At 37.1% G+C, this 16,045-nt stretch overlaps 1 protein-coding gene across 1 annotated transcript in view; it reads right to left on the reverse strand.

The window, feature by feature from the left end:
• COL24A1 (collagen type XXIV alpha 1 chain) overlaps positions 1–16,045 on the reverse strand; it is a 586,013-nt gene that overhangs the window by 152,356 nt on the left and 417,612 nt on the right. The window contains exon 38 of the mRNA XM_007946195.1: positions 13,507–13,614. Coding sequence (XP_007944386.1) covers positions 13,507–13,614 — 108 coding nt within the window. The remainder of the gene's footprint in view (positions 1–13,506; positions 13,615–16,045) is intronic.

The following is a 16,045-nucleotide window of genomic DNA, read 5'->3' on the forward strand; positions in this document are numbered from 1 at the left end:
ATTTGAGTCATGCCACGTCATCACATGGAGGTCTTGAAAGCTTTACTTTATCCATATCAGTAAGGTTGGTTCTACTCTGATGAGGCAGCTCTTTCCCAGTCATATTTTGAGAGACTTCGACCTAAGTGGCTCATCCTCCTGCACTGTATCAGACAGTGTTTCTGGGCTATTCTTAAAGTTACACAGTAATATGTCAGACAGTGTTTCTCTGCTATTCATAAGGATTTCCCTGGGCCAATTCTTTGAGAAGTGGATGGCCTCTTCCTTCTTCCTAGTCTGTCTCAGTCTGTAAGCTGCAATGAAACCTGTGCAACATGTGCAACCCTACTGGCATTAGAGAGACTAGTGGCACAGCCTCAAGCTTCACATTAACACACAAACCACCACAGTATGACAAACTGATGGACAAATTTGTCTGCATTAGCTGTTCAAAACCTCTCCACCCTACCATTTCCTGGGTTCTCATGGCTCTGTGTTGTCCCTGGCTCTTGTCTCTCTTCCTACATCTGGGTGTGGGGCTTGTTTGCCTCCCCTTCCCTGAGTTCCTGTGGCTCTGTATCATCCATGGCTCTCACCTCCTTTCCTGTGTGGATGTGGGTGTGGGGCCTTTCTGCCTTCCCTTCTCTGGGTTCCTGTGACTCTGTCTCATCCTTGGCTCTCACTCCATTTCCCACATGTGGGTGTGGGGCCAGTCTGCCTCCCCTTTCCTGGGTTTCCATGTCTCTGTCTCATCCCAGCTCTTGCCCCACTTCCCAGGGGAGAAAGTTAGCAGAGACCTAAACACAACAACATCACAATGTCTCAGAGACAACAGACCATCACAGTCCACATAAAGAAACAAGATAAAGGGGTAGAAACAAGGGAGCAGGATACAGACCCAGAATACATCCCCAAAGAAAAAAAAGCAGCATTGGAACACCCTTAAAAGGAATTCAAAAGAATTATACTTAGCTACCTTCAAAAGATTGAGAGACAGATCAAGGAAAACCCTGAAAAAATTAAGGAAAACACAGACAAAGCTCTAAAACAATTTCAGAAGAACATACAAGAACAAAATGACAAAATAAATGAAAAATTAGAAATGATACAAAATCTGCAGATAGCAATCCCGAAGATTAATACTAAATTTTCAGAAATAGATAACACATTGAAAGGGAAAGGAGTAGAATCAAACCAATGGCAGATAGAATTAATGAGATTGAAGACAAATACCTGAATACTTCTTTGGAAAGGGATCAGTAAGAAAAAAGATCAAAACCAAATGAGGAAAGCCTAAGGTTCATGTGGGATACCATCAAAAGGAATAACCTATGTGTAATCAGAATTTCAGAACAGGAAGAGAAAACGAAAACCACTGAGAAAATTGTCCAGGATTTGTTGGAAGAGAACTTCCCTGATATGATGAAAAATGAGACTATATCCATTCAGAAAGTCCAACAAACCCCAAAGAGGATAGAATGCAAAAGAAAATCACCAAGACATACCATCATCTAACTCACCAAAACCGAAAACAAAGAAAGAAACCTAAAGCAGCATGGGAAAAATGAAAAGTTACCTACAAAGGACAACCCATAAAAATAAGCTCTGATTTCTCAGCAGAAACAATGCAAGTGATAAGGCAATGGGATGGTACATATAAAACCCTGAAAGACTAATATTTCCAACCACAAATTATATACCCAGCAAAATTGTCCCTCAAATATGATGGTGAAATTAGGAGATTTCAAGATAAGCAGAAATTAAGGGAATTTGTTAAAACCAGACCAACCTTACAAGAAATCCTAAAGGGAGTCCTTTGAACAGAGAACCAACAATAGCAAACAACAACTGACCATTAATACACAAGATTACATAATACAGAAACCAACACAGCGATAAAAGTATCCAAAGTAAAATAAGCTTATAAGATTATAAAGAGGGAACCAGAGACATCAATTGGCAAATGAGGGCAACTACAAACCAAAAAGAGGGAAAAAACATTGCAGTTATGGAACTTGTAAATGGTGCAGAAGTTGAGAGAGTTGCAAGATAGAATGGATTGTGCTAAACTCGGGGAGAAAATGGTAAATCATAGGGTAACCTCAAAGAAAAATGATAAATCTTCACATCACAATAAAAAAGAGGACAAGCACAAATAGTTAACAAATACTAAAACAATAGAAACAAAGGAAATGATAACACAATTCATAAACATAAATGTACATTCCATATAATGTTCTATTATTACATGGAATGTGCCAAGCATAAATGCTCAGCACAGCAAAATAACAGCTATCAATTCATACTTGTCAATAATTACACTGAACGTCAATTGATTAAATGCACCAATCAAGACACGAGAGTTGCAGACTGGATAAGAAAACATAACTCATCAATATGCTGTCTACAAGAAGCAGAGCTTAGAGACAAAGACAAAAATAGACTAAAAATCAAAGATTGGAAAAGATATACGAAGCAAATGGCAACAAAAAAGAGCAGGAGTGGGAATATTAATTTCTGATAAAATTAACTTTATAACAAAAACACCATAAAAGACAAGAAAGGGCATTATATAATTCTTAAAGGATCAATTGAACAAGAAGATATAACTATAATAAGTATCTATGGACCCAATTAAAGAGCCCCTAATACATAAACCAGACTTTAACAGAATTGAAAAGGCAAATAGATGACTCCACAGTCATAGTAGGAGACTTTAATATACCAGTTTTAATGAAAGATAGAACAACTGGAAAGAAACCCAACAAAGACACAGAAGAGCTAAACAATACAATCCATCTACTTGACCTTATAGGCATCTACAGAGCACTTCACCCAACAACAGCACAATAGACATTCTTTTCCAGGGCACATGGAACATTCTCCATGATGGAACATATGTTGGGCCATGAAGCAAGCCTTAATAAATTTTAAAACATTGAAATACTGTAAAGCATCTTCTCAGATCACATTATTATCAAATTACAAATCAACAATAGGAAGAGCAATGGAAAAAGAGCAAACATCCTCCTTAAGAAAGACTGGGTAAGAGAAGGAATAAAAAATGAAATTATAAAACTCCTTGAATCCATGAGAATGAAAAAACACAACAGCAAAAGCAGTGATCAGAGGCCAATTTATAGCAATAAATGCACACATCAAAAAAGAAGAAAGAGCCTCAAGCAATACTTTAAACCAACACCTCCAACAATTAGAAAAATAACAGCAAGAAAAGCCTACAATCACCAGAAGAAAGGAAATATTAAAGATTCAAGCAAAAATCAATGGAACAAAAAACAGAAAGACAACAGAAAAAATCAACAAGACTAGAATTGGTTTTTGAAAAGATTAATAGAATTGACTAACCACTGGCAAATTTAACAAAGGAAAAGAGGAAAAAAATACAAATAACATGAATAAGAAATGAAATGGGTGATGTCACAACAAAACCAATTGAAATTAAAAGAATAATATCAGGATACTATGAAGAACTGTGAGAGCTTTGGTGGCATAATGCCTTAAGCATTTGACTGCTAACCAGAAGGCTGGTGGTTTTTTTTTTTTTATGAAGAACTGTACTCCAACAAATTTGAAAATCTGGAAGAAATGGATAGATTTCTAGAAACTCACTACTTACCTAAACTAACACAGACTGAGGTGGAAAAGTTGAACAGACCCGTAACAAAAGAAGAAATTGAACAGGTCATAAAAAAATATTACCAACAAAAAAGTCCTGGCCTAGATGGTTTCGCCAGAGAATTCTACCAAACATTCAGAGAAGAACTGACACCAATCCTACTCAAACTATTCCAAAACATAGAAAATCCTTCCAAATTCATTTTATGAAGCAAGCATAACCTTGATACTAAAACCAGGCAAAGACATCAGTCAAAAGGAAAACAACAGACCAGTATCACTCATGAATACAGATGAAAAATCTTCAACAAAATTCTAGCCAATAGAGTCCAACAGCATATCAAAAAAATAATTCATTATGACCAAATGAAGTTCATATCAGGTATGCAAGGATGGTTCAACATTAGAAAAACAATCAATGTGATCCACCACATAAATAAATCAAAGGAAAAGAAGCACATGATTATATCAATTGATGCAGAAAAGGCATTTGATAAAATCCAACACCGATTCTTGATAAAAATTCTCAGCAAAATAGAAATAGAAGGGATATTCCTCAACATAATAAAGGGCAAAACCAACAACTAACATTATTCTCAATAGAGAGAGACTGAAACCATTCCCCTTGTGAACAGGAACCAAACAAGGATGCTCTCTATCACCACTTCTATTCAACATTGTATTGGAAGTTTTAGCCAGGGCAATAAGGCAAGAAAGGGATCAAAGGCATCCAAGTTAGTAAGGAAGAAGTCAAACTATCCCTATTTGCTGATGGTACTATCATATACACAGAAAACCTAAGAGACTCACTAAAAAAATCTACAGGAACTAATTGAGATATTTAGCATTGTGGCAGGATACAAAATCAACATCCAAAACTCAGTTGGATTCCTCTATACCAGCAAAGAGATTGTTGAAAAAGAAATAAGGAAATCAATACCATTTACAATGTTGTTGTTGTTGTTATGTGCCGTGGATTCAGACCTGACCCATTGTGATCCTTCTTTGGGTTTTCAAGGAGTGCCTGGTGGGTTTGAACTGCCAGCCTTCTGGCTAGTAGTCAATAGCTACCAAAAAAATAAAATATTTGGGAATAAATCTTACCATAAAAGAAAACTATAAAAGACTACTTCAAGAAACCGTAAGAGATCTACATAAATGGAAGAACGTACCATGCTCATGGATAGGAAGATTGAACATTGTGAAAATGTCACCAATACCCAAGCAATCTACATGTTCAATGCAGTCCCAATCCAGATCCCATCAACATTCTTTAAGGATATGGGAAAAACCAATGACTAACTTTATATAGAAAGGAACCTCGGATAAGCAAAGCACTATCGAAGAAGAGCAACAAAGCAGGAGCTCTCACACTGCTGGATCTCAAAACCTACTATACAGCCACAGTAGTCAAAGCTGCCTAGTATTGGTATAATGAAAGACACACAGGCCAATGGAATAGAATTGAGAACCCAGAAAAAGATCCATTGACCTATGGTCAGCTGCTGTTTGACAAAGGGCTAAAATCCATTAAATGGGGAAGAAATTGTCTGTTTAATAAATTGTGCTGGCAAAACTGGATATCCATTTGCAGAAAAATGAAACAAGATCTGTACCTCACATCATACACAAAAGCTACCTTCACATCGATCAGACTTAAATGTGAAACCTAAAACTATAAAGTTCCTCAAGGAAAAACTAGGGGCAAATACACACATAACAACAACAACAACAATATATGGCATAAATAGACTATCAAGCATAACCCTAAGTGCACAAACAGCAGATGAGAAACTAGATGTATGGGACCTTCCAAAAATTAAATTTTTGTGTGGTTCCAAAGACTTCTCCAAAAGAGTCAAAGAGAACTTACAGATTGGGAAAAAACATTTGGCAATAACATATCTGACAAGAGATTTATCTCTAACACCTCAACAACAAAAAGGCAAATAATCCAATTGAAAAATGGTCAGAAGACATGAATATCTCTTCACCAAAGAGTATAGTCAGGAGGTCAAAAAACATGAAGAAATCCTCACAATCATCAGCCATTAGAGAAATGCAAATCAAAACAATAATGAGATATCATCTTGCCCCAGTACTAGTAGCAAAATTCAAAAAGACAGAAAATATCAAATGCTGGTGAGGATTTGAAGAGATTGGGGCTCCTGTACTTTGTTGGTGGGACTGTAAAATGACACAATCATTGAAAGCAGTATGGCAATTCCTTAAAAAGTTGGAATTAGAAATAACATTTGACCCAGCAATTCCATTACTAGGTATATATGCTAAAGAAGTGAGAGCCAGGACGAGAACAGATATACACACACTCATGTTCATTGTGGCACTATTTACAATAGCCAAAAGATGGAAGCAACCCAGATGTCTGTCAACAGATGAATGGATACCCAAACTATGGTACATACACACAATGGAATAATATGCAACCCTACAGAATAATGTAGAATCAGCAAAACATTGCATAACATGATGAACTTGGAGGACATTATGCTGAGTGAAATAAGTCAATCAAAGAAAGACAAATACAGTATTATTCCATTATTATAAAAAGTCAAGAAAAGGTTTATATATGGAAGAAATTTTCTTTGTTGCTTACCAGAGGTGGGAGGGGGGGAGAGGGAACACTGTTAGATAGGTAGAGACAAGTATTTATTTGGGTCAAGAGAAGGGCAATATATCAAATGTGAGTGATCAACATGATGGCATTGAGGAAGAGGAAAACATAGAGAGGTGCATGGGAGGTACAGACAAGAAAGATGAACCCTTTTCCACATACAGTACTGCTTTGTCAGTGAAGGCAAACATAGATATACAGGTGGATAGAAGGGTGGACAGGCTGAACTATTAGGTATGTCTATGCAGGGGGTAGTTAGCCCAAGACCATGTATAGGGTTGTCAGACAATGTTTCTACAAGTGTATTTGTATGTTCTGTAAGAATTCCCAGGTGTATATGTGTGTATGTATGTATGTGTATGTGTGTGTGTGTGTGTGTGTGTGGCTGACAAGGAGCAAGGTTGTAGTCACTTCTTGGGCACAGCCATCTACTTAGAGGAAGTGAGTAGTTGGACCTGTTGGCTTGGGACCATGGTCACAGGGGACATCAAGCTTAATTGGCATAACATACTACCCAAAAACATTGTTCTACTTCCTACTTTGGCGAGTAGTGACTGGGATCTTAAAAGTTTGAAAGTGGCCATCTAGATGCAACAATGAGTCTCTCCTGATCCTGAGCAGTGAAGAATGAGGAGATCCAAAGACACATGGAAAGATTTAGTCCAAGTGACTGATACACCATGCTATCCTCAGCCTATACGACTATGAGACCAGAAGAACTAGATGGTGCCCAGCTACCACTGTCAACCACTCAGAGGGGGATCTCAGTAGGAGATCCTGGATAGAGTGGGAGAACAGTGTGGAGGAAAACTCAAAATCATAAAAAGAAAGAGACCAGTTTTGCTGGTCTGATAGAGCCTGATGGAACGAGGCCTCTATTTGCCCTTCAGGTCTGGAATTGAACCCATTCCTGTGACTTCCAGCCAAACAAAAGACAAGCATGTGAGCTTAATATTTACATTAGGTAGATAGATTCCTTGGTGAGATCAATCATGGGAGAATAAAAGGTCTGTGTGTGTAACGGGAGACAGCTTGGGGCAGGAGTGCATGGGAGGGAAGGACACAGGGAAGAGGTAACTATGGCGAGGAAATGGGATGGGAACTATTTATTGCATTCTGGTAAATTGTAGTCAATGTCATGAGACAAAGTGTATGTGAGCTGCTGTATGGAAAGTGAATTTGCTCTGTAAACTTTCACCCAAATCACAATAAAAAAAAAAAAAAAAAAAAAGAAGAGAAAGACCAACACTGTAATATCATTTCACCCCAGCAATAATAGCAAAGATAAACAAAATACAACATAATAAGTGCTCAAGAGGATGTGGAGATTGGGATCCTCATACACTGCTAGTAAGACTGAAATGATATAACCAATAAGAAAAACAGTACAGAGTTTCCTTAAAAAGCTGGAAATATAAATACCATTTGATCCAGTAAACCCACTACTAAGTATACATGCTGAAGAAGTGAGAGCTGGGACATGAATAGATATATGTGCATGTCCATATACATCACAGCACTATTCAAAATATCAAAGAAAGGGAAACAACCTAAGTGCACACCGATGGATCAATGGATAAACAAACAATGGTGCATACACACAATGGAATACTACGCAACATTAAAGAATAATGAAGGCTCAGTGAAACACCTCAACATAGGTTAACTTGGAGGACACTATGCTGAGTGAAATAAGTCAATAACAGAAGGACACTACTATAAAACATCAAGGAAAGGTTTACAAAAGGAAGTTTTCTTTGTTGGTTACCAAGGAGGGGAGGAAAAATTGCTAGATAGGTAAGAGACAAATATTGCCTTGGGTAAAGGGAAAGACAATATACCAAAACATGTGATTAAACAGCACAATACTAAGGAACGGTGCACAAGAGGTACAGACAACAGGGATAAACACTTTGACATGCACAATACTGTAATATCAGTAATAACAAACATTAATCTATGGGTAGATACATAAGTAGATAGTCTAAATGCTCAAGTATGGCTAGGTAAAAGGTAATATACCCATGAGCATATACAAATATGGCAGATAATATTTCTACAAACATATTTGCATGTGCTGTGAAAATGTCCACAGATTTAATAGAGCTAACAGGGAGCAAAATTATGGTAACTTCTTAGTCACAGCCAAACACCTTGGGGAAGTGAATCACTGTGCTTGTGGGCTAGTGACTGTGGTTATGGGGGACATCAAGATCAACTGGCATAACACATTACACAAAAACATTGCTCTACATCTGTGGTAGTTAAAGTTGTGGGTCAACTTGGCTGGGCCTGGTTGAGTGGCTGGGCAGCTGGTAGTAGTTATTCTCCATGATGAGACTGGCAATCACCTCCATGGTGTGATCTACCACAAGCAGCTGAGTAGCTGCTTTGGGTATGTGGTCTGCTTCCTGTATATAAGAAGCAACTTTGGGAATGGTCTCTAGCTTATGGCACACTTGGACTCTGCATTAGCTGAGTTGTTGTTCAGCAGCCTGCCATGCTCTGCCAAACTTGGGATTTATAATGGACTTGAATTAATGGCCTGCCATGTGGTTTGGTAACATTGGGACTGTGACATATTATTTGTCAACCTTGGGCTTGTTAGCCTCAGCAGCCAGTAGCTGCCTGAGGGAAGAGATGTCTCTAGCTTCAATGGGCTGGGAGCAAGAGGCAGAGCTGAAGCCCAAGGTTGAGGGGCTTTCACTCAGCCTATAGAGCCTGGAACTATGAACTTGGACTTAAAGCCTCCAAACTGTGAGAGAATAAACTCCTGTTTGTTAAAGCCATCCCATTTGTGGTATATTCTTGTCAGAGTGGGACTAGGTAACCAGAACAACATCCTACTTTGGTGAGTCGTGAGTAAAAGCTTGCAAGGGGTCACCTAAAATGCAACAATTGGTCTCTCCTCATCTGCAGCAAAGAAGAATGAAGAAAATAAAAGACACAGGGATACAATTAGTCTAAGGCACCAGCGGACCATGTGAACCTCAGCCTACATGACCCTGCCATTGCAGACCACTAGGAAGGGTATCAGTATAGAAGAACCTGGATAGAGGGGGAGGAGAAAAACTCAAATTCCTAAAAAAGACCAGACTTACTGGTCTGATAGAGACTAGTGAAACCCCCAAGACCATGGTCTCAAGTCACCCTTCGGACCTGGAATTAAACTCACTCCTGTGGCTTCCAGTCAACCAACAATCAGGCCTGCAAGGTGAATGTTTACATCAGGTAGGTACATTCCTCATAACAATCAACCATGGGGGATTGGAAGGGCAGCATTTGCACAGGGAGAGAGTTCAGAGGGCAGGAATGCATAGGAAAGGACACAGGGGAAAGGTGACCACAGGGAAGAAGTGGGAAGAGAGATGTTACATTATGGGGATTGCAATCAATAGCATGTGCATGAATTTATGAATGGAAAATGTATTTGCTCTGGAAATTTTCACCCAAATCACAATTAAAAAAAAAAGTATAAAATGTAAAAACTAAAACAAAAACTCTCACGAATGAGAAGAAATTTCTTGAAACTAATAAAGGATATGCTTTAACAATAATTATAAATAACACTTGACAATGAAACAGAATCATTCTCATTAAAGACAAGCACAGGACAAGATTCCTCCATCATAACTTCTATTCATTACCATACTAAAAGTTCTAATCAATGTAATAATTAAAGAAAATAAGAGATGGCAATATAAGAGAACCCAAGAGAATCACCTAAATTCATTAAAGTAGATTAAGATCAAAATATAAAATTATATAGCTATCTTATATAGAGTAATAATCAATAATAAAATGTAATGGAAAAAGAATTCCATTAACAATATAGATAGAAAGCTAAGAATAAACCTAACAAAGAAAATGTAGGAACAAAGATAAAGGAAATAAAACTTTTGAAGGATATTAAAAGATGTGAGTAAATGGAATGAAATATTGCCATATCTATAGAAAGATTCAATATTGATGAAACCTGAACTGATACTAAAGTTCACTTTAAAGAGGGAATCACAGTAAGAGCCAATCTTTTTTGACAAAAGAATTACATTGTATTTGTCCAGATTTCAAAGATACTGTAAAAGTCTAATAATTAAAACAGTGTGGTAGTGACCCAGGAACAGACTAACAGATTAATAGAAAAAAAAAAAAAAAGAAAAAAATGGAAACTAATATTTGAGGATGCAGTTTATGGCAAGAGTAGCATTTCAGGAAAATGGGAAATAGATTGAGTGTTCAATAAATAATATTGGGACAATTAGTTATGAAATTGGAAAAAGAAATTAGTCTTATACATCTCATAACAAAAAATAAATCTATATGGTTTCCAAAATTAATGGTGAAGGTAAGTAGTAGAAGAATGTAGAAGAATATTTTTCTATACTTGAAGTAGGGAAGGCATTTCTAAAGAAGAAATTTCCTTCCAGAAATTGTGAAGGAAAAGACTGACAAGTGTGACTATGTAAATATTAAAAAATTTCTGTATGGCAAAGAACTCAGAATGAAAAGATAAATGACAGAAAGGAAAAACAATGTAATACGTTTTCAACTTACTTAAGAAAAACACATTAGCATTTAAAATATATAGGGAGTCACTGCAAATCAATAAGAAAAAGACAAAAATCCAAGAGGAAAAAATATGTAAAGGATATATGAACAGGAAACTTCCAGAAGAACTTGCTTTGTTACAATCAGGGAAATGTAAATAGAAACAAAAATAAGATACATCTTTAAATTTATCAGATTGGCAACCATCAAAAAGATTATCTATCAAGTGTTGGTGGTGGGGGTATAAATTTGATAAAACTTTTTGGGAAGATGATTTGGGAATATGTGTCAAAATTTAAAAAGTAAATGTTCTTTTATAGAGAAATTCAAAGCATGTGAATATTGAAGGTAATATTGTTTGGATGTATCAGTTCTTATGTTCATTAAAAAAAAAATCACATTTTATAATGTTTTTAAGCATATAAGCCAATCAGAGAAATAGTATAATTTAAATAAGAGGAAGCAAGAAAAGCCTGAAGCAGTAAGAAAACAGTAAGGAAAGTAATACTTAAATAAGCCTGAGGCAAACCTTCCTGAAACAACAAATGGATTGATTATGCAATGCTCTCCAACAGGCCTTGGTGGAATTCTAGCAATTGTGACATTTAAATGGAATCTTGGAAATACACATGCATTTTGTAATAAGTTTATGAAACAGCCAGGTGATTAAATTGCATTATCTCTTAAGTATTTTTGCATCTCTCTCATGCAGTGACTTTCTGGACAGGTTAAAATATATTAGCAATATAATTTTGCTATTATTTGTTCAGGAGCTCTGGTAGCATAGTGCCTAAGGCACTTGACTGCTAACCAGAAGGCTGATGGTTCAAACCCACCAGCCACTCCTCAGAAGGAAGGCTGGGCAATCCTACTTCCGTAGTGATACTGCCTCGGAAACCCAAGGAGGGGTCACTATGAGTCGGGGCCGACTCGATGGCAAATAACAACAACAACTAACAACAACATTATTTGTTCAGAAGTATCATGATACACTTATTCCCTACATCATGCAAAATACATAAAAAGATTAAAGATGTAGTTGAATGTTTTAGAAATTTATCACAGCTTATAGAAACATAATCTCCAGATAAAGCATGAGAAGTTCAAGCATATAAAGAAAACCCATTTCCAAGTACACCAAAATTTCAAAGCAGTCTGTCAACCATGAGAACATAGTTTTATAGAGATACTAAATCCAGACCTTAAATTTTAGGCATATACTATATATTTCTCAAATAGTGTGGCACATAAATAATGCACATGTGCATAACCGGCAGAAATGACAAAAAAAAAAAAAAAAATTCTGGTGCAGCATGACCATGCATGTACTACACATGTCTTGTGACAGTTCCAGAAGTGAATTTTTACCTCATTCACCCTCATTTAATAGTCTGAAAATGTTATTTTTGATCATATTTGTATAATAAAAGTATAAGCCATGGTTGAGAAGTCATGGATTGAGTTTGGTAGTACCTCAGTAATTAGAAAATAAACAATTGAAACTATGCATTTGCTCTGGGGCAGTTTACAGCTGGGTCAGAAAGTGGCGCAGTTCCTTGTAGCCAATTTTGCATGCAGGTACATTGCTCCAGAGATGGGTGTAGAGTTGGGCAGAGGTTGTGTGTGTGGCTGTACAGTCCCAGCATAAGCTGGTTCCATGGTGGGCTGGGCACTGCCTGTGCACGCTCAGGTCATATAGTGCTAGCCCCACATGAGACTGGGCAGCAGGATGGTGTGGCATAGGTGTGCATTGTCCTGGTCCTCTTGGGGCCTCCCGAGAACCATTTGGACCCATCTCATCTGAGCTAGGGGCATGTGACTCCTCTGCACCTGTGGCTCTCATCCTGCCTAGTGGTGTCCAAGTAGGTGGGAGATTCAATCAGCCTAAATGCAGAGACTGGCCAGGCAGAATGCAGGGAGGAATGTGCAGGGCTGTTGTGTGCCAGCCTCACCTGCCTGAATGGCCTGTTCAGCCATGGTACGCAAACACATGCACCTCCTAAGTTGGGGTTGGCTGTCCTGGCATGGGCTGTTTCCAGGGCAGAAAAAGTGATCTCTTCCTGCATTGGAGAAAGTGGTTTGCAGAGTGGGGAAGGAATCTTGCCTGGAGAGGAGCTGCTTTAGGAACTGAACGGTAGGCTGATGAGGGTCTGCTGCTGAGAACCAAACCTCACATCAATTGGTACCAAGATGAAGACTTAGCATTAAATCCATTGGACAGAAAAAGAAACAGAATTCAAAGTCATCAGCATGTACAAAAATATTAGGATAGTGCACCATGGAAAAAAGGCATAGGACAATATGCAAAAATGAAATGCAAAATGCAATATGCAAAATGCAATATGCAATATGCAAAAATGAAAAAAGGCATTGCACAATATGCAAAAATGTATAAGGCAGGTGTTGTTTGTGTAAAATGCAGTAAACTTTCCTACTTAGGAGTTATAATCTGTTTTTTTTTAACCTCATTTCATATTTTATTTCCATTTTTAGTTTTTTTATCCTTTCCTTTTTCATATCCAGAAACCACTAAGCCACTTAAGTATTGTGGAATGCCTACAATTCTCCATATTCCATGGAGGTAGATTATTTTCAGTGGAACTATTGCCTTTTCTGTAAAGTTAATCAAGGACTGAAACTTTAAGGACAAGGATACATTTCTTTTCCATCCACAGTGACTCAGTTCTGGAAACAAATCAAGTACTAACCACAGCACCTCTAGTTCCTCTGGCACCCTTAGGACCACTTTCCCCAATTTGTCCAAGAGCACCTCTGCTTCCAATTTCTCCTGTGGGTCCCATTTGTCCTTTTTCACCCTGTAATTGTCATTAGTAAGACAGAAAAGTAAGGAAAAAAACAAAAAAAAAAAACAAAAAAAAAACAACAAGTATATACTTAGACTAATTAACTGTATCATATACCTGAATGATTCCTTAGGATATTCCATAAACCAAATTTTATAACCAGTAACTTTGCTTTAATTTAACAGTATGATACACCACTGCCGACAACAGTAATACATTGCCACCAGTCAAGGTATTTTAAAGAAATAATTAAAAGTAATTTCAGAAAACAAAGATTTAAAAAATGTTAGCTAAACAAGGAGAGGATAGCTAAGTGTTCATGTGGAATTCCAAGTATCCAGGCTTTTTATTTTGGAAGTCTTACTGATTGACTGATTGCCATTGTGACAGAACATAGGCCCTACGAAAACTTCAATGCCACAAGGATCTGATTAATGTGGAATAGACTTCTCTGTGCCGCTCTGCACATCCAGGCTCATCACTCAATGGCTTGGGATATATCTTCAAACATACATATCATTTACTTTTTTTATTTTACATACCACTGAAAACTGTTTACCTTCTGTTTTCCATTACACTGACTGATCCTTTCCTACTGCCAAAACAGAGTTAATTTAAACAACATTAAGTGTTATTATTCATTTTCTGAAAGCAGAAACTAACCCATTCCATTATTAGTTATGAAGAAGATGCAAAGAAAAGCTAAAACTGTGACTAGAGTTAGTCAGGAAGTTTTTTTTTGGCATTCATAGGGTTGAAGAACTTCAAATAGTTTTAAAGGCTTTTTTTGTGCTCTCTTTTGAACATCAGATAGACTTTATTTACTTTCCTAGTGATGCAGGTTGTTGTATAGATGTACATTGTTCCACATTACTTCTGAAACTGATTTTAGACATAACATTATGTATGATGAAAAGAGACTCTGATATTGGGGTTATTTTTTTGTGAGAAAGAATGGCAATTAAAATTTGCCTAATTCATTTTTGTTTTCTTTTCTGATAATCCTTTACACTGCCCAAAGATTCTGAGAAATATGGACTAGTGTTATATTAGCAGAAATGCTAGAACTGGACTTAGGGAACAAGCATATGGTGTGATTTGAAGTTAATTATAGTAAATATAGTCAGGACTATCAAAGTGAAATAGGAAAACTTTTTATATGTCTTCCTACTATTTAAACAAATTGTTGATTGCAATAATTTTTCTTTTTTTCTTATTTTTTAAGAGCTTGTTTCACATTCAACGTTACATGTGCATTTAGTTTCATTTCCCATTTACCATGTCCAACCCTAACCCAGTCTCCTCCCCTCCCTACCCTGTAATCCTCCCCCTGTGCCCCTCATATTTATGTACTCCTGTTTGTCCTGCATTTCCTCAATTTGAATGTTGATCCTCTGGTGTTCCGTGGTCTATTGATCTAAGGGATGTATTACCATTGAGTATGTGGGTGCATCATCCTGGGTTGAGTGGTCTGCGTGTGCATCTTGTTAACTCTTGGGCTGAGAGCCAGCCCCTGGGGGTGTGTTTTATTCCAGGGGAAGAATGTATCCCAGGGCCATAGTATTGGGGGTCTTCCCAGACTCCATCTGACCAGTAATTCTGGTCATTATTGAGTGTTTGGATTTTGTTCTGTTTTTCCTCCCACTCTATCTAGGATTTCCTGATCTTTCCTTTCCACATGAAATTAGTAATTAGTTTTTCCATGTCCTTAAAAAATTTTGTTGGAATCTAGATTGGGATTGTGTTAAATGTGTAGATTGCTTTAGGTAGTATTGACATTTTCACAATATTTAGTCTACCTATCCATAAGCAAGGTGGGTTCTTCCATTTATGTAGTGCCCTTGTTGTCTCTTGTAGCAGTGTTTTATAGTTTTCTTTGTATAGGACTTTTGTTTCTCTGGTGAGGTTTATTCCTAGATATTTTATCTTTTTAGTAGCTATAGTAAACGGTATTATTTCCCTTGTTTCTTTATCAGAGGAATCTTTGTTGGTTTAGATGAATCCAACTGATTTTTGTATGTTGACCTTGTGTCCTGCCACTTTGCTGAGCCTCTCTATTAGTTCCAGTAGTTGTTTTTATTGAGTACCTTGGGTTTTCTATGTACAGGATCATATCATCTGCACATAGAGATAGTTTTAGTTCCTCTTTGCCAATTTGTAAGCCTTTTATTTCTCTTTCTTGCCTCACTGCCCTGGCCAGGACTTCCAACACAATGTTAAATAGAAGTGGTGATAGGGGGCATCCCTGTCTGGTTCCCATTCATAAGGAGAATGCCTTGAGTCTTTCTCTACTAATAATGATGTTGGCCATTGGCTTTATACATATACCCTTTATTATGTTGAAGAATTTCCCTTCTATCCCTATTTTGCTGAGAGTTCTGAAGAGGAATGGATGTTGGATTTTATCAAATGCCTTTTCTGCATTGATTGATATAATCATATA

The sequence above is a fragment of the Orycteropus afer genome, unplaced genomic scaffold, assembly GCF_000298275.1.
Source record: "Orycteropus afer afer isolate SDZICR_OR568_19922 unplaced genomic scaffold, OryAfe1.0 scaffold00152, whole genome shotgun sequence".
NCBI lineage: Eukaryota > Metazoa > Chordata > Mammalia > Tubulidentata > Orycteropodidae > Orycteropus > Orycteropus afer.